Source organism: Mandrillus leucophaeus, unplaced genomic scaffold (assembly GCF_000951045.1).
Source record: "Mandrillus leucophaeus isolate KB7577 unplaced genomic scaffold, Mleu.le_1.0 Scaffold400, whole genome shotgun sequence".
In the NCBI taxonomy this organism is placed as follows: domain Eukaryota; kingdom Metazoa; phylum Chordata; class Mammalia; order Primates; family Cercopithecidae; genus Mandrillus; species Mandrillus leucophaeus.
This window is the reverse complement of record NW_012104255.1, coordinates 195,195-219,849: the sequence shown is the minus strand read 5'-3', so window position 1 is coordinate 219,849 and position 24,655 is coordinate 195,195. Positions and strand designations below refer to the sequence as shown.

At 41.1% G+C, this 24,655-nt stretch overlaps 1 protein-coding gene across 3 annotated transcripts in view; it reads right to left on the bottom strand.

Moving 5' to 3' along the window:
• The window catches only part of PFKFB1 (6-phosphofructo-2-kinase/fructose-2,6-biphosphatase 1), a 59,562-nt gene that overhangs the window by 13,433 nt on the left and 21,474 nt on the right, over window positions 1-24,655 (bottom strand). The window contains exons 2-9 of one of the 3 annotated variants that reach the window (XM_011991970.1): window positions 14,228-14,353; window positions 11,861-11,954; window positions 10,981-11,047; window positions 10,021-10,095; window positions 9,476-9,532; window positions 7,245-7,366; window positions 2,921-3,128; window positions 84-230 (exon numbers count right to left, since the gene is read on the bottom strand). In XM_011991970.1, the coding sequence (XP_011847360.1) occupies window positions 84-230; window positions 2,921-3,128; window positions 7,245-7,366; window positions 9,476-9,532; window positions 10,021-10,095; window positions 10,981-11,047; window positions 11,861-11,954; window positions 14,228-14,353 (896 nt within the window). The remainder of the gene's footprint in view (window positions 1-83; window positions 231-2,920; window positions 3,129-7,244; window positions 7,367-9,475; window positions 9,533-10,020; window positions 10,096-10,980; window positions 11,048-11,860; window positions 11,955-14,227; window positions 14,354-24,655) is intronic. The other 2 variants (XM_011991971.1, XM_011991972.1) reach the window with 2 other exon arrangements.

Here is a 24,655-nt window from a genome sequence, read left to right as displayed (position 1 = left end):
GGGCTGGAGCAGAGGCAACCCAGGGGATAATCCCAGACTCAAGTCACCCCCTCCACACAGGAGATTCACCCCATGCATCTCACCGCATCAATCTCATTCAGGGCCTTCCACTGCTCATAGGGGACACCCAGGGCCTCAGCTGTCTGGATGGTCCTCTTCATGTGACTGGTCCACACCTTCAGGGAGCTGATGCCCTGGGACTGAATGAAGTTGGCCAGGGCATAGGCATACTAGTGCGTGGGGATGCAGAGGAGGAGAGAAGGGCAAAAGGAGAGGTGAGAGAGAGCAGGGTGGCCATAAGAACAAGCTCAGATCTGCCACAAATTAAGTGGTGATGAACAAGCAGAGCAAAGAGTTTAAATGTTCCAAATTTATAAAAAGTCATACTCTTTCCCATGTGATGGTAGGCCAAAGGAATAGAAAAGAGCATGAGTGAGTGAGAGAGAGAGAGAGAGAGAGTGCGTGTGTGCGCGCACGCTCATTGATGATTGCTCACCAAAGCCCCTACTTGGTTATTCATTCATTCAAACAGGCCCACCTCTAATATTTGTGGAGCCTGGGACAAGAGTACCAATGGAGACACTCCATGCACAGTCTATCTCTCCATTTCTGGCTCTATCCTGCACTTCTATGTGCCTTTAGTATATGCTTGTGGATAACCAAGTCACATGACTGAGTTCTGTCCACATTTCCACCTCCACTGATCCCCATGCTCCACAAACAGCAACCCCTTGGTCGTGTTATATGGCCTGACCTCATGTGGACAGACTCTGGGATAGGCCCATGTAGGCACTGAAAGCAGACTCTAGACAACAAGGGCAAAGAATTCTAGGGTTGGGGGTACCAGAGTATGGACTGGAAGTAGGGGTTGTGGCATTTGGGAGACTTTACTTTTTGACACTGTGAACACTTATCGCTTAAGCAGGGTTCCTGGCACCCAGGTTCTAGGGACATTCACACATGTATTGAGTGTTCATGGCCCTGTGCTGGGTGCTGGGGTGTTCTTGTTCTCAAGACATGGCCAGTCCAGTGAGGGAAACACTGGCAGCACCGAGGGGAACCATAAAGGGCTGTGGGAGCCCAGAGGAGCTAGTGATTTCCTCCTCTGTGGATAGGTGTGTTGTTAACCACTGATGGCATGTGTTAGGAACATCTGCACAGGTGCATAGGTCCAGGCACACATTTTTATATGCAGATATAGGTGTTTCATACATACATTTCATTATGGAAATGAGTCAGGAGTCAGTATGCTCCGGTGGAAGGAGCCCTTGACAGGGAGGTAGGAGCCATAGGTTAAACTCCCTCAGCACCCTTACATGGTCCCTTGTGCCGTCAGACACATCCCTGCCCCTCCCTGGCCTCATATCCAAAGAGCACTGGCTCACCTGGCCTGCTGTCTGGGGGCCGCACTTCAGATAGTGGATGGGGAGTACCCCGACCACAGCCTGGTACACAGTGGGTGCTGCACAAGTGAGAGCTATCTCGACAGGGAGGTGCTTTGTAAACTGGGCCTGGTGCTCTGTGAGAAGCGTGAAGGTGGCATCAGCTGTGTGCATGCACACACACACAGGTTTGTGTGCAGGGAGGCATGCCCTGTGGAGACAGCCACGTGTCCAACTGGGCTCCGAGCTGTGTGGGCAGGGCCAGGCTGGCTCCACCCAAGATGGCCCTGGCTGCAGGGGCTGCCATGGGCCGGGGTCACACCTCCAGCAGCCTCTGACTCTGCTCTGAGGAGTGGGACATGAGGGAGTCACAGGTTAGAGTCTACCTTGAGGGGAGGCTGTCAGTCTGGAGGTAACAGAAAGGGAGACACCAGGGCGTGGCCATCCAGGGTAGTGCCTTGCCTGGGGCACCCCCCCATCTCCAGTGGGGGAGCTGAGGGCAGGTCAGTAGGCCCCGCTTTCAGCCCTGGCTCTGTCTCATCCTGGCCACCTGCCCTGGGGCTGCTCTCTGCTTCCTCATCCATAAACTGCTGGTAGGAATGCCCACCCCACAGACCTGTGGTGAAGATGAAATGAGCCACACATGCAGAAGCAGATGGCACCGTGACTGCATAGGTGTCCAATAAATGACAATCACGACAACAATTGTCCATCCTGCACTTCATTTCCCACCTGTTCCATCCCCAAGTGGTCCTTCCAGCAGGAACAATACCTGTGCTAACAAGCCCAGGTGCAGGACCAAATGCTGTGGAAATGGATCCCTGTGTTTAGCCAGCAACCAGAACATGCAGGTCACTGTGCTGGGCTGGGGAGAAGACACTCAGGCCAGGAGAGCCACACATGGGCCAGAACTGGGAGAGCTGGAGCCCAGGGCATGGCAACCTGCCTGGGAGGGAGGAGAGGATGAGGATGGGGAGGGCTTTCTGGAGCAGGTGCTGGGCCTTGGAAGGGAGTGGGGAGGGCAGGAAGGACACTGTCATGGGTGGGGACAGGGGCTGCCAGTGTGACACCTGTGTTGGGGTGAGGTGGGGAGGGCAGAATTGGGGAGAAGAGTGGTTCAAGGATGGGTCTCTCAGGGCAGCTGTCTGTGCCACTGATGGTCACCCACTGACAGAGGAGACAGAAGAGGGTAGACTAGGTGGGGGAGCTGCACCAGCAAAGGCACAACGTTGTGAGAAAGATGATGGAACCAGTCAGGAAGGGCAAAGGGAGTCACTGTCATGGAGCAGCTGGCTTTGGGCAGGCCTTGGGTGCCAAGGCCAAGCTCTTAGACCTGCAGAACAGGTGGCATAGGGAACCATTCGGCGGCTGGGAAGAGACTGAGTGGCTGATGGATGGAAGAGTAGGAGTGATGGAATCTGCTTCTACCCCATCCCTGGGTCATCCCACCTCAGGACCCAGAATGTGGCCACCACTACACCTCCAGCCCACCTAGGACAGCCCAGCCAACCCATCTGGGTGTATGTGGTCCACCCTACCTGCTTGCCACGAACTGAGAGGCCAGAGTCACCTCCGATGCGGCCTCTGAGGTTGAGATCACTCTCACCATGACGGCATAGGTAGATGGAGCGAGGTGTGACGTGGATATTCATGAGGTAGTAGACTGTGCGGCTCTGGATGTGACCCTGCACTCGGTTCACCATGTAGCGTGTGCCCACGTCGAAGATCTTGATGTAGGACAGGTGGCTGGGCCAGATCCAAGCAGGAGCAAGGGCAGCTCAGGGGCTAATGGTGGTAGGGTTGACCCCGAAAGAAACCCCGAACCACACACCCTTTCAAACCTCTTCCACAACCCAGCTGTCACCTAATGTGATGCCATGCCTTGCCCTGTACCGAGTACCTGTCCTAGAGACTTGGTTATTGGCCACCCAAAGGAGCTCATTATATGCTATTTCCCCCTGTCTCCTTCCTTCAGCCTCAGCTTGAGCGAAACTGCCTTTTCACTCATCCTCTTACAAGCAGCTGGGTTCTCTCTTCTGGGGTTCACATCCCTAACGTAGTCAGAGAGAAGCAGTAATCCTTTGTATCCCTGGCTAACTCTAATGTCTTACTGGCAGCTCCTGACTTGTTCACTCCCCTACCCTTTCTGATCCTGAGTTGAGCTCTTCACTTCTCTCTCTCTCTCTTTTTTTTTTTTTTAGCCTTTGCTACATATTGTCCTTTATATTCAACACACAACTACCAGATTGCGTCTGTGTGCATATGTGTGTCTGTGCATGTGTGTGTCTCTCTCCTCACTCAGAACGGGGGGTTGGCCTGGGTTATTTTCCTATTTGCTATGCAGTCAACAAACATACTCCAAACATACTCCTGTGTTCTAGGCATTGTGCTTGGCATGGAGACCCAGTGTCTGTGCTTTGGGAGCTCTCTGGCCAGTCAGGAACAAATACTTGGAAACACATGATCAGTGCTCAACATTCATTCCATAAACAGTCATTCCCTCTAAGGTGTGCCAAGTAGTGTGGCATGGGGTTACAGAGGTGGTCCACAACATCATTGGGGAACTTGTGGTCCTTGTCCCAAGTTCCTTACCGTAGCCTCAATTCTGTGCTCTGTCATGAACTAATACCTATACACTGAATGATATTCAAACTGTTCAACCACCTGTTTGTGTAGAAGCTGGAGGGTGGAGTGTAGGCACTGACTAATCAGAAGACTAGAAACATGGAGCAAGACTTCTGAGGCCTACACTGTACCAGGCATTAACTCGTTTAGTTGTTGGCCTGTACAGAGTTCGGAGAAATCCGTAGGAAGAGGAGTGGAAGGCTGGGGCAATGGGGTGACACCAGCAGTCCTGGTTGCATGGTAACAAAACCAAGTGAATAGAAAGAGCTGCACTGCACTAACCCGAGGCAGGTAAGGTTGCCGACAGGTTTGGTTTCAGAAAGCCTCTCCCTAGATTTTCCTAGAGAAGTCCTTTATGCTGCACCACACTCATCATGCCCACCTGTGCCCAATGGCTTCCACAGGGCACTTGTATTTGTTGAATATTTTCTGTGCATCTGGCAGGGAGTGGGAACTTTTAAGCACATGAATCCTCATAATATTACTACAGAGCAGAGATTATCACCTCTGTTTTAAAGGTGAAGAAACCGAGGCATAGAGAAAGTGATTTTCCCAAGGCCACCTTCTCGGGAAGAACCCCAGAATACTTCCCCCTCCAGTAATTTCTTCTAGAACCCTCAGAGCCTAGGGGTAGAAAATATCTGATGCAAACTTGTGGCCTGGCTACTGTCTGTTCCTAACACTAGGTCCATTGAGGCTCTAGGAGCTTCCAAATTCCTCAGCTTAGTCTGATTTTCTGGTTTTGCCTTCTCACACTGGGCCCGGTTGGCCTCACTTTATGGTCCCATGCCCATACCCATATCTTCTCTGTTTCATTCTTGTCTTCACACCTTTGCTATTACACTTGGAATATTTTCTGTATTTCTCTACTCTTGTTCAGATTTAACTAGGCACTTACAAAGTGCTATTCTCTTTGCCTGATTTCCAAAGTTGAGCTGCTATGCATTCATACCTCAAGAACCAGCATATTCACTCTTTAGGAAGCCTTTTTTAAGACCAGGATCACGTGAAGTCATTTAGAGGTGTTCCACACCAAAAATAGTAGAGTAGTTAATGCCTACCTCCATCCAAATTTTTAATTTTATTTTAAAAATTAAAAAAAAGTTTTAAATTTTTATTTAAAATAAAAATTATAAACTATAGAATATGGGGAGATTCTCCCAAGTTCTGGTTTTATATTTTTCCACTTTGACTACCTTGATGCTGTTTTTGAAATATCCAATATTATAAAAGCCTTTAAGCCAGCTGGGTGCAGTGGCTTATGCCTGTAATCCCAGCACTTTGGGAGGCCAAGGCAGGCAGATCATTTGAGGTCAGGAGTTAGTGACCAGCTTGGCCAACATGGTGAAACCCTGTCTCTAATAAAAATATAAAAATTAGCTGGGTGCAGTGGCGGGCACCTGTAATCCCAGCTACTCAGGAGGCTGAGACAGGAGAATTGCTTGAACCCAGGAGGCAGAGGTTGCAGTGAGCCAAGATCATGTAACTGCACCCCAGCCTGGGTGACAGAATGGGACTCTGTCTCAAAAATAAAATAAAATAAAATAAAATAAAATAATAAATAAATAAATAAATAAATAAATAAATAAATAAATAAATAAAGTTTTTAAGATAGTTCTTTTTCTCAGTTTGGTAGCCCCTATCTTGCTGGTACCCTATGTGTAGTCTGCTTATTGGGTAATCAAGCTCTTTCAGACCTTCTTCCTCCAAGTTGGACGGGGTCCCATGTTTCTACAGCCCACTTGGTTTACTGTCACCAGAGTTGTGACCAACTGTGTACTCATTGTCTTCTCCAACTAACTGGACATTCTGTCAAATCAGGGACAGCCCTTTCCTCTTTTGATTCCATGTTCAGGGCTGGGACCTGATGCATAGACTATAAATGTCTGTTGATAGAAAAATGATGACATAAAGCTGACCTTCTAGATTTGTCTTCTTCTGGCCCAAACTAATTCATCAAACAGCAACCTAGCAACCGCAGGGTCTGGGCCCAGGGCTGGGGTTTTGTCAATGCTGTTATTTCACTTACACCCTCCACTCCAGCCTTCAGGCTCCTTTCACCATATGCTGTTAGCCCATGTCATTCCTTTGTGATAATTTTCAAAAGCCGTACTTTCCTCAGGGTCACACAGCCCTACTTCAGCACACATCTTGGTGAGAGAAGCGAGTGTACCCTTGACCAGGGTGCCTGTGCAATGAACAATCTGCACAACTGGGATATGGGTTCGAACAGATATTGTGCTACTGATTCGTTCATTGTGTAGCCCAAAGTAAGCCTTTGATTTGATCTGGGTCTCAGTTTCTCCATCTAAAGAGTGGGGCAATAACAGTGCTGATCTCTCGGTACTTCAATTGGGTAAGGCCACTCTTTAGATTTCTTAGAGTGGTGATGACCATTTGAAGCCTCTTTATACTTCTCACTTGGGGTCTCTTCTCATCACAACACATTTTCAAAGAGAGTAGGGTTCTGGGAACATTCTACATCTAAAACTCACATCTGCTCTCTCCTATCTTTAGTTGGTATTATGACAGAGCATTTCTTGTTTTTTTTTTTTTTTTTTTTTTTTAATGGGTGTTCTCATATGTCAAAGCACTATAGAAGCTACCCGAGGATAGAACCCACCTCTTTTGCCCCTATTTATACCCCCTACATATACCACAGCCCAAAGGGTCCAAATACTTGTTGATTGATGAGACATGGGAATGTTGTGAAAAGAGACATGACTAGGAGACAGAACATGTAATTAGAATCCTAGCTCTACCCCTTGTGATGGGAACTTGGGAAAGTAATTTCAGTTCTCTAAGACTCAATTTCTTTTTCTTGAAATTTTATGATCATAAGACTTATCTCAGCCTCCTTTACAGGAGTCCTAAGGGATTAAATGTAAGAAAGAAGGTAAACATGTTTGGAAACTGAAGTGCCATTCATGTGTGAAGAACACTTTTGTAATAATAATCGCAACACCCACAGGATGGGGGCATTTGTTCTGTTCAGGAGGGGGTCCTGAACTGTTCATATTGCTCAGGAAAACACTATTTTAATCATCTTAGGAACACCTTACACATCAAGGAATCAGAGCTGAAAGGATCCTTGAAGAAAGATAATCAAGTTCAGTTTCCTGATGTTACAGATAGAGAAGCTGAGGCTCAGAAAGGGAGGATATTCCCTCCAGGTTCTACAGGATATCAAAACTGGGCAAAAGATCTAGACCTTGACTTTGGGGTGCTGGCTCTTACCTGTCCAGTTCCTCATCCAAGGGTTGGTAGTTGACCTCATAGCACTCAATTCTCTTTAGAAAGTCTTCCAGAACCTTTTCACGGTCACAGTCTACATAATCGGGGCTGCCAAGTTTCACTTGCTGGGATCAGGGAGAACAGAGGTATCAAGGGAGACATTGTAAGACAGAGTCTCTGATGGTTTTCTTTGGAAGGTTCTTAGAGACCACTGAGTACAAGATGCCTCATTATAAAGATGAGGAAATTGAGACCTGGAGAACACATCTTGCCTAAGTTTACAAAAATCAGGCAATTGAAAAGAAGCTGGTTGTGTGACTCCTCATTCCTAATCTCAAAGAAAGCCTGTTACATTATACTCAGTCGCAGAGCATACACTGTTTATAAAAGAAGAACATTTATAAGAGGACCAGAAATTGTGATGTGAGAAATGGCTGAAGAAGTGGAACCAGAGATCTTGTCCAGGGGTCATTACGGCTTACATGTATCAAGTGTTTACCGGGAGATTATGACATGCTGTCTTTGGATTTCTGAAGACTGGCCTCTCCTAATTCACCAATACCCACTGTCTCCTCCCACAGTCCTCATCTCAGGTACTGGCACTATCACCTACCCCATCATCTGCTCCTAAATGGAACCTGGGAATCATCCTAGATGTCTGTCTTTCTATCATCCCTCACCTCTTAGCAGGTACCAAATCCTCTCCACTCTATCATCTCCTCTAAATATCCATTCATTCTTGCTTGTGCTCACTATAGCTGTGTGCCCAATTACTTTGTCTATATATTTTTTACTTCTAATGTATTCACCATACTGGCAGCCAGAAGGGTATTTCTAATATGAATATCTGGCCAAAGTATTCTCCTGCTTAAAGCCCTTATACATTTTGTCATAACTTTTAGAAAAAAAGTGTGAATTATTTTAGCAGGCAGCTCATGGCTTGTCATGATTGGGCCCCAAATTATTTCTTCAACCTTATCTCCCATGGCTCCCCTATTCCTCCACACATTTGACTTTAACCAATTTAAGCTACTTATAGTTCTCTGGAGATGCCATACTTAGTATATGCTTATATCCTTATTTTCCATTCTTCACGCACCAAATTCCTATGTGTTCTTCAAGGTCATTGGAAACTGAAGTGTCATTCATGTGTGAAGAACACTTTTGTAATAACAATCGCATATATCCTTATTCGTTTTAATTTTACCTCCATTAGGAAGGCTTCCCTGATTTCTGCCCCCATGCAAAGTTAGGCCCTCAGCACTGTCTTCCCAAAGCTTCCTCTGTTCCCTCATATCACCTCAGTTCTCAGAGTTCTGTACATATACTTGCCAGTCTTCCTCACTAGAATATATGCTCAAGGGAAGGACTCTCCACTATCCATATGTATGTCTCTAATGCCCAGAATGGCCAAGTCCAGGTATATAGTCAATTTCTGTTGAATTGATAGATAGATAGATGGGAGGATGAAGAGGGAAGGGAGGAAATGAACATGCTGTATGCCCCAAAAGGTTAAAAAAAATACCAATTAATAAAAATTACAAGGAGGCAGATTCCAGCTTGACTGGACCGCATTCGTTGAAAGCAATGGGCCCCTTATCATTGCAGGTATAAAAAGAAAATCTAGATATACATTTATGTAAGACTTCAAGTATCTGATGGAGGGTAGAAGAAAATTGCCCTTACGGTCTCTTCTGTTCTTGAGCTCCAGTAATTTGATGAAGTGGGGAACAACAAAACGTGGTAAATGACCTAGTTCTAGACCACATGCCTAGAATCTAAGAGCAGTGGTAGTTCTGGTATGAATTTTGGGGTAGAATAAAAAATGTAGGCTTTTGAGGCAGACAGCCAAGCCTGAGGTCCAGTCCCACTTCTATCCCTTTCTGTCTGTATGAATCTTTGACAATTCATTTATCCTTTTGGAACCTCAGTTTCCTCTCTCTAACATGGAAATAATCTGTAATATGCAGTTTTGTTGTGAAAATTAATGACAGTCAAGTCTGGTATCTGGAGCATAGGAAGGGCACTATGTATGTTGGCTTCGTTAAAATTAATAGAGTCATTGTAGGCCAGGATGGTTAGGGAATGCTTCCTATAAAAACGAGGAGGAGAAGATCAGGGAGGAATACTTTCTTTAATCTCATGGAGTTGCCTTAAGCATAATCTCACCTCTGCCTTAGGCATGATCTAAGCCTAAGGCAGAGCAAAGTGGAAAAGTAACTGGTGGTCCTTACCCTGATGTTTTCTGCAATTACGCCAGGGTCATTACAAATGGACTCAATGAAAAACACCTATAAAAGAAACAGAAAAGAGACTTCCAGCAGGAAATTATGTTTGATAGGAGCTGAACATAGCTTTACTCCTTTTCAATGGTTCTAAATCATCTCCAGGGGCATCTCTGACAACATAATGCTCTCATACAGTGGTACTTTCAGGCTTCTGAGTTTCATGAGGCAGATTGGCTCTAAACTGAATGACCCCAGATTGTTGTTTTATATCTTTACTGGGTTTAGGTCTTATATAAGCTTTTTGTAGTGACTCTCTCCACTCTTTCCCCATAGCCAGCCTGTCTGCAGTCATCTTCCATTGCCTAATGTGGCACCCCTCCTTTCTTGTTCTGCTTTGCTGCTTCTGACTATATCCTGGAAAGCTAGAGAACCAAATTAAAATGTTGAGCTTATGGTTGTGGATTTGGCTGCTCTGAATCCCCTGGTTTGCCTTTCTTTGGGGTTTGTGCTGGAGAAACAGGCTCTAAATAAGAGTTGGAGTGTTACCATACCTTGTAACCATGTTCTTTTGCAAACTGCAGGATCAGTGACCGCCGTTCTCTGGTAGTGTTGGTGGCATCAAAAACCTAGAGGCAGGTAATGAGATTGGATTACTCTGAATCTGGTGCTAACAGAACACCTACTCTTTGCCCATCCCTGTGCTAAGTGGAGGGCTTCCATATAGAGGTAAAACTTGAACAAGGTCTTGAAGGATAGGAAGGATTCATGATTGGCTTATGACAATTTCACAAGCACATATTGGGCCCTTGTGGTCTGTCCAGAAATGTATGCTACCCTGTGAGTGTAATAAGGCAAGAGGAAATTGTGGGTGTTTATTAGGGTCATTTTATAGGTGAGGTAACTGAGGCCTAGAAGAACTTGCCTTGACCAAAGTCACTGAGAGTTGCTGACAGAGCAGAGCTAGAACTGGTTCTCTCAATTCCTAGCTGAAGCTTCTTCCTTCCTTATCACTTTAGAAGTCCTCAAGAACAAGAAACAATTCCCTAGCCTCAGTACCTGAGATTGGACCATTTGCATATTTGAGAATCTCCTCCCCTTTCAGAATTTGCAAATCCTAGCTAAACTATTGACTAGATATTTAGGTAAGTCTCTAGAACTCAAAACTGTTTGTACTGCAGTTTTAAATTCTAATATAATCCTGCTGAATTATTGGGGGTGGACTGGTAGTGCACAGTGGTTAAGAGTGGGGATTCTGAAGCTATACAACTTGGATTCCATTTCTGGCCCTGCCAGGTATATGCTGTACTACCTTGGGAAATTATTTAATGTGTCTGTGAACCATTCTTCTGGGCTCTGAAATGGGGCATAATAACAATACCTACCTCAAGGGGGGAGCATAAAATGAAATTATTAATATATGCAAATACTCAGAACAACAGTAAATGTTCAGTACATATTAGCTAATTCCCTTCCCAGTAGATACCCAAGGAAAAAATAACAAATTTCTTTACCGCGACATGACCTTCTTCACGGCTGAGATAGTTGTGAACATCCTTCAGGGCTGCTAGGGCGCACTGCCTGAAATAGACCAGGAAAGAAAAAGAGACAACCCTTATCACCCAGGATGGATTCCTCTCTCATTGTCTGCAGTATCTTCTGTATCATCTCTCATGTCTTAGACTAACTTATGTGCCCTGTGCTTTAGGCACCGTGCTAAGCACAGAGGGGTCAAACAGTTGAAAGTGGCTGTATGTGCACAGCTTACACAGCTTAGGGGCAGGTATAAAGTGACACAATCAGGAAAAGCTGAGCAATGACAGAAGCCATAATATTAAGGCTTCCAACCCTTGAGCTAATGGAACTCAAGCTGAACTGTTTTATGAACCCAGGTAGAGCATGTGGTCTGTGAAATAAAAGGCATTCCTGGCATGGGTAACACACAGGCGTGACAGTGGCAATGTATTTATGCTTTCAGCAAAAATCTCTTTAGTGATTACTCACTGCTGGGTTCTATATTGAGGGCATAAGGCCCAGGCTCTAGTCTGCCTTTACTCAGCGTCTTGCAGTGTAGACAGACCTTGAGGTTGAACTGATGAGACTACAGAAACTAGAGTAGGCCAAGCTATTGAGATTCTTGCCTCAAATGCTAAGCTGAGAAGTTTCTACTCTCTCCTGTCAGAAGTAGAAGACCATTAAAGGTTTTTGATAAGTGGATGGTTATGACCAGAAACAGGCTTTGGGCAGGATAATGGAAGGGCTGTTCCAACTACTGTTTGAGAGTCTAGAGGGCCACCTTTCTGGTCCAGATTATTCTGCCCTACTCCCCGAGTATCTGAACAAGGGCCTTTCAGCCACGGGACAGCACAGATTCCTAAAATATTGGGTACTTACTTCCTGATTTGCAGAGCCTCCATGTTGTCTGGAAGAAAGAATTCATAGTTCTTGTAGCTCACTGCCTCTCGTCGATACTGGCCTAAATTAAATACTGAAAGCAGGGAGCGCCAGTGAAGAGATTGGGAAGATCCCAGTGGCCAAAAAATGTCCTTGCTGGGAGGGACCTCAGAGGTGGAAGAAGGTATAATTTGTAGCTATAAAATTGCTTTTAAAACTTCAAATTATGGCTACCAGTTTATTTATTCCTCACAACAGCCCTGCAAAGTAGAGATCACTATTACCATTTTATAAATGAGGAAACTGAAAGTTCAGAGATAGGAAAAACTTGCACAATTATTTCCTATCTGTGGATATCTGAGATTCAAACCCAGGTCTATTTGGCAACATAGCTGATGGTCTTTCCATTATTCTACTTTATCATAAACACCAATCCTTAAAATGCCCTACTCTGGTGGAAAGATGAAGAAATGGAGATCTAGGGAGTAAAATTAATCACCAAGGGTCAAACAGTGAGTGAGCTGGTGACAGATATAGACTGGACCTCCTGACTTCTAGTCCAAAGTTGTTTTATTTTTCTATACTATGATGAAGATTCTAAATCTAAATCTCTAGGCCATACTTTCCCACTTACAATGATGAAAAACTACAGAGGAGGGAAGGAAAGGAGGAGAAAGAAGATAAGCAGCCAAAGAGTTAATATTTCATTCATTCATGTAACAAATACTTTTTGATTCCTACTCTGTGAAGCAGGATATGAGCTCTGGGTCTCAGGGATTAGCCCGATCTTCATGATGGGGCCCTAAAGGCACTCACGGTCCAACAGGTAAGACAGTGAGTAAACCAGTAAATGGAGAGCTCCCACAGAGTTTGTTAAATGCTCTGACAAAGACAATATGAAGCCATGGAAGAGAGTGAGAGGGAAGGAAAGACTAATTGTACTTGGAATGATCTGAGAAGGTTTCACCATTTGAACAAGGCTTTTTAGGGTAGGCGCCTTTTACAGGCAGATATGGGCAGTGGGAGTCAGGAACAAAGGCATCCAGGTAGAGGAACAGTTTGAGCAAGAGTATGGCATTGGCAGAAGGAAGAGCACGTTTGGAGGATGGTGAGTCATCCACTATGGATTTAAACCTGCAGGCCAAGGGGACCTTTGGAGGTCACAGGCATGTTCAGCTTTGTGCTTTGAAATATAACTCTGGAGGCCTTTGAGAGAATTGAGTGGAGTGAAGAAGATAGAAAGCAGGGGAATCAGAAACCCTGAACCCATTATGGGGCCCTTAAGGCAGAAACCAATCTGCCAGTGTCCCATGTACCTCTACACTCAGCAGATTTTCCTGAGAGCTTGCAGTCCTCCATGAGAGCTGTTCCTTCTCTCCTTCCCTTCTGCCAATGTCTTATTCCTCCCACAAGACTCAGCTCAAACATATCCTATGTAGGAAGCTTTCCTTGCCTTCCAGTTGTCAAATCCCTTTGTGATTTCATGCAGCACCCTGCTCCTGTTCTAGAATTCCTAGATGATATGAGGTATTCTTATACATCCCAGCTAGACTTAGAACTCCTCAAGGACAGGGTGAGTCTCATCCAGTTTTGTATCCTCATTGCCTAGCAGGAGTTTGGGCACATGGAAAACTATTGGGAAACTCTTCACCAGTGAATTAGATAAAGAGAACATAGATGAATGGAAATAAGAAATGGGAAAAAGAAACAAATTGGGGAGAGGAAGGAAGAGGGGGAGAGATAGAAGGAAGCAGGGCAGAGAGACAGGATGTTGAGATTAACAAGAGAAAGAAGGAGACAAAAAGAATGGAGAAAAGGAGACTATAGGGCTAATGTGGGATTCTTTTCTCTTCCAATCAGTAGAACCATGCACTAGACTTGGCACAGTATCAGGCTTAGAATCAAATAGACCTGGGTTCATATCCTGGTTCTGTCACTTACTGGCCATATGCCTTTAGACAAGGCACTTCACCCCTTGGGCCTCAATTTCCTCAACTATGAAATGTTGAAGAAGTGGTAATGCTAATAAAAGTAGTAATATTGGTATGGCAATAATAGTAATGGCAATAAAAATAGAATGTTACTCACAGGGTTGTTTCGAGGTCATGGAACTTCTTGAGAGAAGACATTTAATCTTAACACTAGTTTTCCTATGCTTAGCACCTAGAGTGGTGTTGGGTACAAAGTATGTGCTCAAGAAGTTATAAACTGTATAAGAATGTAGTAATAGTGATAGCAGTAGTCCTACTGCTGATAATAATAATGATGAGGCATTTCTGGTATTGAGGACTTTGGCCTTCTACTTAAGTAAGGTTTTCAGCCAGTGGCTTTTATGGGGTTGTTGAACAAAGACTTTCAGAGGCATACCTTTAGTTGGTGTTCCTATCCAGTTGAGATATCGTGTGAGCTTCGTGGAGATATAAGTCTTGCCTCGAGCTGGTAAACCCACCATGATCACCATCGTGGGGGAATTGGTAAACTGGGGTATGGATGCTGAAAGACAAACAGACCCTCAAAAGCTTATCCTCAGATTCATATGCTCTTCTGGTATTAGGTCAGAAATGTAGAGTTGTAAAAAACACATCTCCCACCATTACAATAAGAACAAAAGCTGGGAAAGTGAAAATTAAGAACTTCTCTGAGACTCATCAGAAAACTGAGGTTGCAGTACCACAAACCTGTAGAAACAACCATCTTCAAGGGAGCCACAGGACCAGGCATTTGCTTACCTGGTGCAGATACCAGTGAACAACATACAAACTCATAAGAAGATTCAGCTAAAAATTATGATGAATTGCTAGAGGCTGGTTATGGGCTAGTGTGAGAATGTGAAGCCTGTAGGGGCTGCAGACATAGGCAGTTTTGCACCCCTTTGCAGAGTTTTCCTCCAGGAACTCCCCCAGAAGCTGACAAGAAAGACTGAGAAGAATCCTGAGAAAGATATCCTGTAGTTCTGGTTTGGGGAGAACAGTACAATAGCCATTGCTGAAATTCTGCACAGACTATTTTCCCTATATTCTCTATGGAGCAAAAGCCTTACTATTCAGGGAAAAGGCAACAAAAACTAGCTTGAAAGTACTGGGAGAAACTCACTGCAGCTAGCAGAGCAGACTGACCAACATCACTGAAACTCTGCCCATACCAATCTACCTTATCTTCCCAAAGGGAAAAATGTCTTAGTCCTCAGAAGAAAGGGCAACAGAAACTGAGGTACACTGGTGAAAACTCACTACAGCTGGGGGAGAAAATTGAAAAAAAAAAAAAAAAAAAGTCTAACCCGGGAGGGGCAGGAAAATGTGCTAAGCCCACCTGGGTTAGAACACAGGAGGAGAGGCAGGTACACTTGTGAAGGACACACCTCCAACACTCAGGGTAAGCCTGCCTAAGACTGAGACTTAATGAGAATAGCATAGAATGTCCCAGGTCCCCATTCTCCCACTACCAGGCTAAAAAGCATCAGTAAAAATAACAGTGGAATACATCTATACGAGATTTAAGGCATATATTATCTCCAGGGTGTAGCACAAAGGGAAGAATCAAGGCAAGGAATAAAAACAATGTCTGAAGAGAAAAGCAATCATTAGGACCAAAATAAGTTATGACACAGATGTTGGAAATATCAGACAAGGAATCTGTTTATTTACTTGGATACATTACAGATTCAGGGGTTATATGTGCAGGTTTGTTACCTGGGTATATTGTGTAATGGTGGGGTTTGGGCTTCTAGTGACCCCATTACCCAAATAGCGAACACAGTACCCAACAGGTAGTTTTTCAACTCTTGCTCCCCCCTGCCCATTCCCCCTTTTGGAATTCCCTTTGTCTACTGTTTCCATCTTTATCAGATAGGAAACTTAAAATAGCTATGATTAGTATGTTAAAGGCTCTGTTGGGAAAGTTTATCATGCAAGATCAGATAGGTAATTTCGGCAGGGGGGTGAAAAGTATAAGAAAGAATCAAATATAAATGGGAGAGAAAAAAACACAGTAACAGATCTGAAGACTATCCTTGATGTGCTCATCAGTAGATCCGCACAGCTGAGTCATCAGTGAACTTGAAGACAGGTCAATAGAGATCACACAAACTGAAATGCAAAGAGAAAAAAAAAGAGCAAAAAAAAAAAAAAAAAAGAAAACAGAACAAAACATCCAAGAACTGTGGGACAATATCAAACAGTATAACATATATGTATTTGGAACACAAGAAGGGGAAGAAAGAATAAGGCAGAAGAAATATGTGAAGACAATAATGGCCAAAATTTTCCAAATTAATGACTGACACCAAACCACAGATTCAAGAAGCTCAGAGAACACCAACCAGGGTAAATACAAAGACCAAACCAAAACCCACACCCAGATATAACAAATTCAAATTACAGAAAATCAAGACAAAAATAAAATCTTGAAGACTGCCAGGAAGAAGGCGGTAGGTGGGGAACATCTTACCCACAGAAGAACAAAGAGAAGAATTATACCAGACTTCTTGTCAGAAATCACATAAGCAAAAAGACAGTGGAATGAAACCTTTATAAGTTTTGAAAGAAAAAAATGCCAATCCAGAATTCCAAGTTCTGCAAAAATATCCTTCAAAAATTAAGACAAAATGCTTTTTCGGACAAAAACTGAGGAAACTCAGCATCAGCAGACCTGTCTTACAGTCTAAATATTAAAGGAAATTCTTCTGACAGAGGGATATGATATAGGTCAGAAAATTGGGTGTACATAATTAAAGGAAAAGTGTTGCAAAAGTAATAAATGAAGACAAATATAACTATCATATTCTTAATTGTTCTAAAATATAACTCATTGTTTAAAGCAATAATAGTACCAATGTATTGTATGTTTATAGCATTTGCAAAAAAATAATAGAATACAACAATGACACAAACAATGGAAGGAAGGAATTGGGGATAGTCTTGTACTACACATGAAGCAGTACAGTATTATTTAAAGGTGAACCAAATTATATAAAAATGTACATTACAAACTTTCCGGAAACCACTAAAAAGGTTTCCTTAAAAGATGTCTAAATAATAAATAAATACATGAGACAAAATGGGATCATACAAAATGACCAAATAAAATAATGAAAGGCAGAAAAAAGAGGGAAAAAGGAAACAAAAGCCAAATACAGTAAATAGAAAACATCAAGAATAAATATAATGAAAACAGAAAGATGGTAGATTTTAATCTAACTATATTGATAATCACTTTAAATGTGAATCAACTAAATATTCCAACTAAAGACGGAAGTGGTCAGATTAGATTAAAAAGTAGGATCCAACTACATGCCGTTTACAAAACATATATAGTTGGGTCCAATTCTCAGACCTTTTATCTCTCACTAACTCAAATATAAAATTCTGATAGAATGCATGAACAACTATATGAAAATTGAAAGGTAAATCTAAGTAGGTAGATCAGAGAAGACACCAGAGTTTGAAGTACCAACTAAACAACTGCAAATTCAGCATTACTTTTCTCCCCATTCAGTATCCTGAGCCTGAATTCAACATGGTATGCAATTCAAAATGAGCATTGTCTAGCAGACAGAGATGCAGGAGAAGTCTTGGAGTTTGGGCTCAAGGAATGTAACAGAGAACTAAAATTCAGAGAGAGTGGGGGAAATCCCTTGGGTTTTTATTTACTCCTCCTTTGGTTCCACAGTGGAGGTAGTAAAAGCAAAGGTGGCTCAGAAGCAATAGTGGCCCAGAATGGGAGCCTCCAGGAATCAAAACTGTGTGGGATAAGTTCCTTCCTCTAGGTGAAGCCACGATGTCAAGAAGACATCTTTATACTAGTTTTCCCTCTTCCTCTCCCTCTCCCTCTCTCGTTCTCACTCTCTCCTCTTGCTACTTGTTTCTGGAAATGCTACAACCATGACAGTGGGTAGTTTTTGAAGAGAAAACAGAAAATGAGAGCCCAGGGAACTGGAAAGTACTGAAAAGATAAAGGAGAGGGAAGAGTTTTGAAAAAGCAACAGTGTAAAGTTGATTTGAACCCCTGGGCTTACCTCTGACTTGTGACTGCTTTGATATTCATTAGCATACCAAAGATTTGGAAACTCAACTAGAAAGGACACCTCCACCCAAGTCTCAGACTGACCACTAGATGGTACACATGCAGGACAGACCTATATGGTACTGCAAAAGGTTTGAAAACTGAATTGATTTTGGAACCAAAATATACAAAAGGCTAAAACAAAAATATAGACCTTCTCCACAGGATATAAACAAGATACAGAATCTCAAGACAATACTCACAATGTCCAGGATACAAACTACAATCAATCAGCATGCAAATAACCATAAACATTTCAATTAACATGGAAAAAGACAACAGACATGAATGATGAGATAAGACATTAAATTATCTTAAATTAGCTATTATAAAAATGCTTGAATGAACAATAACAAGCGATTTTGGAACAAATATTTAAAACAGAAGCACTCAGTGAAGAAACAAGATATAAATAAGAATCACATGGATATTTTGAACTAAAAATATAATAGCTGAAATAAAAGCTCAGGAATGAAAGAGTAGATAGAAATTTCATAGGTATTACAATGACAAGAGTATGTAATAGCAATTCTAAACACATAAATTTGACAACATAGATGAAACAAATTTCTCAAAAAGCACAAACTGGCAAAACTTATCCAAAATGTAACAAATAATCTAAATAATCTAAATCCTTCTATAAATATTACTGAAATTGAATTTGCAATTAAAAATCTTCCCCCAAAATACCCAGGTCCAGACAGTCTCAATGGCAAATTTTACCATTCATTTAAAGAAGAAATAGCATCAATTCTATACAATCTCTCTATGAAGTTAGGAGACAGGGAAATACATATCAACTTACTCTGTGAGGCCAGCATTTCCCTGATATAAAAACCAGAAAAATAAGTGGTACAAAAAAAGAAACTACAAATCGATATCCCTCATGAACATAAACATAAGAATCCTAAAAAAATGCCAATGAAATTTGGCTATATATAAAATAGATAATTAATATACCACAAGAAAGCATGGTTTATCCCAGGAATACAAGACTGGTTCAACATATGAAAATCAATCAAAGCAATCCATTTTAAAGATGTAAAACTCCATGGTATGGTTTGAATGCATCCTCCAAAGTTCATGTGTTGGAACTTAATCTCCAGTGCAACAGCATTGAGAGGTGGGAACTTTAAGAGGTGATTCGGTCATGAGGGCTCTACCTCTAAGGCTTCTGCCCTCATGAATGAATTAATGGCATTATTGATGGAATGGTTTAGTTAACTCAGAAAATAGTTCCTGATAAAAGGATAAGTTTGGCTCCCACACTCACATGCACAGGCACGCACATAAGCACACTCTCTCTGGCCCTTTCACCTTCCACCATGGGATGATGCAGCAAGAAGGCCCTCACTAGATGTGGCCACGTGATCTTGGACTTCCCAGCCTCCAGAACTGTAAGAAATAAATCTCTATTCTTTATAAATTAGCCAGTCTGTGGTATTCTGTTTTAGCAGCACAAAATAGATTAAGATGCCCCAAATTATATCAGCAGATGAAAAAAAACTTTTTACAAAATACAATATCCATTCTTAATGAAACTCTTAGCAATTTGGAATAGAAGGGAGCTTCCTTACCCAGATAAAGAATATTTACAAAAAATCTACAGCTAATATCATACTTTATGTTGACAGGCTAAATGCTTTCTCTCTAATATCAGGAACAAGGCAAGGATGTCCACTCTCACCACTCCTATTCAACATAGTACTGAAATTCCTAGTCAATACTACGAGACAAGGAAATATAAGGCATGCAAATTGTAAAGGAAGAAATAAATCTGTCCCTGTTCATCCACAATATGATTGGGTAGAAAATCCCAGGAAATCTATATTTTAATTTATGTTTTATTTTTTGAGACACAGTCTTGCTCTGTCACCCAGGCTGGAGTGTGGTGCCATGATCACGGCTCACTGCAACCTCAGCTTCCCAGGTTCAAGGGCTTCTCATGCCTCAGCCTCCATAGTAGCTGGGATTACAGGCATGTGCCACCACACCTGGCTAATTTTTGTATTTTTAGTAGAGATGGGGTTTCACCATGTTGGCCAGGCTGGTCTCGAACTCTTGGCCTCAAGTGATCTGCTCACCTCAGCCTCCGAAAGTGCTGAGATTATAGGCATGAGCCACTGTGCCCGGCCCAAAATCTATTTTTAACTGATCTTTAACAAAGCATACAACAACATAAAGTGGGGAAATGATACCCTATTCAATAAGTGATGCTGGGATAATTGGCAAGCCACCATATAGAAGAATAAAACTGGACCCTCATCTCTCACTTTATACAAAAATCAACTCAAGATGGATCAAAGACTTATATCTCAGACTTGAAATCATAAAAATTTTACAAGATAACATTGGGAAAACTCTTCTAGACATAGGCTTAGGCAAAGAATTCATGACTAAGAACCCAAAAGCAAATGCAACAAAAACCCTCCTAGTACTAATAAGCGAGTTTATCAAGTTCACAGGGTACAACGTCAACACGTAAAAGTCAATCATAATACTATATACAATCAATAAACAATTCAAAATCAAAATTAAAAAAATGTTTACAATAGTTCTAATAAGATAAAATCACTAGGTATAATACCAACAAAACATGTATAAAAGATCTGTATGCTGAAAATGACAAAATGCTGTTAAAAAAATCACTAAATGCTTCTGTGAAGCAGAAGAAATAATCAGCAGAGTAAACAGACAACCAACAGAGTGGGAGAAAATATTCACAAACTATGCATTTGATAGAGGACTAACATCCAGAATATACAAGAAACTCAAACAACTCAGCAAGAAAAAAACAAATAATTCCATCGAAAAGTGGGCAAAGGACATGAATATAGAATTCTCAAAAGAAGATATATAAACAGCCAACAAACACATGAAAAAATGCTCAACATCACTAACCTTCAGGGAAATGCGAATTAAAGCCACAATGAGATACCACCTTACTCCTGCAAGAATGGCCATAATTAAAAAAAAAAAAAAAATCTTGGCATGGATGTGGTGAAAAGAGAACACTTGTATAGTGCTGGTAGGAATGTAAATTAGTACAACCACTGTGGAAAACAGTATGGAGATTCCTTGAAGAACTAAAAGTAGAACTACCATTTGATCCAGCAATCCCACTACCAGGTATCTACCCAGAGGAAAGGAAGTCATTACATGAAAAAGACACATGCACACGCATGTTTATAGCAGCACACTTCACAATTGCAAAAATATGGAACCAACCTAAATGCCCATCATCCAACGAGTGGATAAAGAAAATGTATCCATTTTCTTTATATCATATTCCATGGTATATATACACCATGGAATGCTACTCAGCATAAAACAGAATGAAATAATGGCCTTTGCAGCAACTTGGATGGACATAGAGGCCATTATTTTAAGTGAAGTCACTTAGGAATGAAAAATCAAATATCGTTATGTTCTCACTTATAAGTGGAGCTAAGTTATGAAGATGCAAAGGAGTAAGAATCATATAGTGGACTCTGCGGACTTGGGGGGAAGGATGGAAGGGGGGTGAGCGATAAAAGACTACATATTGGAGCCAGTGTACACTGCTCAGGTGACAGATGCACCAAAATCTCAGAAACCATCACTAAAGAACTTACCCATGTAACCACAAACCATCTGTACCCTAAAAACTATTGAAAATAAATAAATAAATAAAACAATGTCGGTGGAACGAACTTTACTACATTATTTTGAAACTTATTATAAAGCTGCAATATTCAGGACAGTGTGGTATTGGAAAAAGGATAGCTATCTAGATCAGTGAAACAGAATAAAGAGCCCAGAAATAGACCCACTCAAATTTTGGACAAGGTCAACTAATTTTGGACAAAGGTACAACAACAAATGGTGCTAGAAAGACTGGAAGTCCATTGCAAAAAATGAACTTGAATACTTAAACCTTATGCAAAAAGTAATTCAGAGTGGATCATAGGTCTAAATATAAAATGTGAAACGATAAAACTTCTTAAAAAAAGACATGGGAGAGAACGTGTGAAATATTGGATATGCCAATTAGTTTTTAATTACATCATAAAAAACATTATCCATACAAGAAAAAAATAGATAAATTGAAACTATAATAATTTAAACATTTTTATTTATGAAAATTTTAAAAATAAAAATTGTTAAATATTTGCATATTAATTTTTTTTATCTGTGAAAGACACAAAAGAATGAAAAGAAATGCCACAGGTTGAAAGAATATGCTTGTACATTATATATGTGGCATATCCAAAATACATAAATAACACTTAAAACTGAACAATAAAAGATAAAATTTAATTTTAAAAAGTAGCAAAGCATCTGAACAAACTTTTCACCAATCCAAACGTACAGATGGCAAAGAAGTGTATTAAAAGATAATATCAATCATTAGGAAAATGAAAATTAAATGTGTAATGAGAAACACTTCAAGATACAGCTATTAAAGTGGCTAGAATTAAATACACATATAAATTTACAAGACAATATGAAATGCTGACAAGGATATATTACAAAAGGAACTCTCACTCATTGCTAGTGGAAATGCAAAATGGGTCAGGCATTTTGGAAAACAGTTTGGCAGTTACTTTTAAAATTTAACATACACTTGACATATGACCCAGCATTTTCACTCACAGATACCTTTGGAAGGGAACTGAAAAATCAAGTTTACACAAAAATGTATATGAGAATATTTATGGAGCCTTACTGAAAATCACTAAAACCTGGAAACAACCAAGATGCTCTTCAGCTGGTGAATGGATAAACAAATTATGGTACAATCATAGACTAGAATACTATTTGGCAATTAAGATAACTGTTGATATTCATACAGCTAGGATGAATCTTAAATGCATTGTGCTAAGAGAAAGAAGCCATATCCAAAAGCTGACAAGTGATACAGTTCCATTTATATGACATCCTAGACAAGGCAAAATTATAGGAACAGAGAACAGGTCAGTAGTTGCCAGGGGTTGGGGAAGGTCTGAGGGGTTGACTATAATAGGCTGTACAAGAGAATTTTTAGGGTGATGGAATTGTTCTATATGGTACTATGGAAGAGGATATCTGACTTTATACATTTGTCAAAACTCACAAAACTGAATTTTATTGCATTCAAGGTTTTAGAAATCAACCGAAATGTCTGAGCAACTCAATATTGAATGCAGTTTGCAACAAATGTTTCTAACTGTATTACAAGTGTATATATCATAACCTCACTAAATGGGGTGGAGAAAGAAAACCTGAAACAAATAACCATGAAAATAGTGTTTTGCCGAATATTTAAAGACTAACGACAGAAAGTAATTGTGTGTAGACACTGTACTCTGATTGGTACAATTGTTTCTCCCAGGGGTATGAGTTAACAATTCTGAAACTACCAGTGTAGTAGGGTTGAATAAATAAATAAATAAATAAATAACTTGTAGATAATGAGAGTCAGGTATTTCACAGTCTAAGAAAGAAGCTCATAATAAACAAGGGAGAAGGTCTAGAATGATGCCTTATAGTGCAATTTAGGGTCAGAAATGGTATTAACTCATGTTTATTTTAACGTATATATAAATAGCAAAATACAGATGGGTTAGCATGCACACAAATATTTCTTAGCTCTGTCTGCTGAGAGGGCTAGAATTAATGATACCCTAAAAGTGACAAAAGCATTCAGATCTTGGTTTCCAAATACCAATTTTCAATTACAGGAACCATGGTTTCTTGGAGAAGAGGCTGGTGTATCTTGTAAAAAAGTAACGAAGTGCTAGAAAAATAAGGAGGATGAGTATATCAAAGGGACACAGGAAGGGAAAAGACAGGGATGAATAAGTGGAGCATAGAGGATTCTTAGGGCAGTGAAACCACTTTAATACTGCATGCATGTCATTATAAATTTGCTCAAGCCTATAGAATGTGCAACTCCAAGAGTGAACCCTAAAGTAAACTATGGACTCTGGGTGATAGCAATGTGTCAGTATAGGTTCATCATTTGTAACAAATACCCCTGTGGAAGCGGATATTGATAATGGGAGAGGCTATGCAGGTGGAGGGAAGGAAGGGAGTATATGGGAAATCTTGGTACCTTCTGCTCAATTTTGCTGCAAACCTAAAACTGCTGTAAAATATAAAGTCTATTAAAAACAGAACAGAACACGGGAGCCAATATGAAAGAGTTCCTAATGGGTGAAGCTGGGACAAGGTGACCAACAAAATAAATAAGTAGAGTACTATATTATACCCCAAAGAATTAAATATTTATGAGTACCTACTTATATACATACATTGTTGAATAAATAAGTAGGGGAGAAAGGAAAAATCTTTATAGAGGGATTCCAAATAATAAACGTAGAATAAATAAGGGAAGTAGAAAATCATCATTAGAACACTACTGTAATAATTGCTGCAGGCATGATCCACTGATTAATGCTAAAATTAGTGAGTGAAACTTTAAGGAGAATCTGAAGAGTTGCATAGGCTCAAATAATTTTACGCAAATTATTAGAGTGTTTTATTTTTTATTTATTTATTTTTAATTATTTTGCATGTTTTTAAAAAAATTATTATTATACTTTAAGTTCTGGGGTACATGGGCATAACGTGCAGGTTTGTTACATATGTATACTTGTGCCATGTTGGTGTGCTGCACCAATCAACTCATCAGCACCCATCAATTCGTCATTTATATCAGGTATAACTCCCAGTGTCATCCCTCCCCACTACCCCCTCCCCATGATAGGCCCC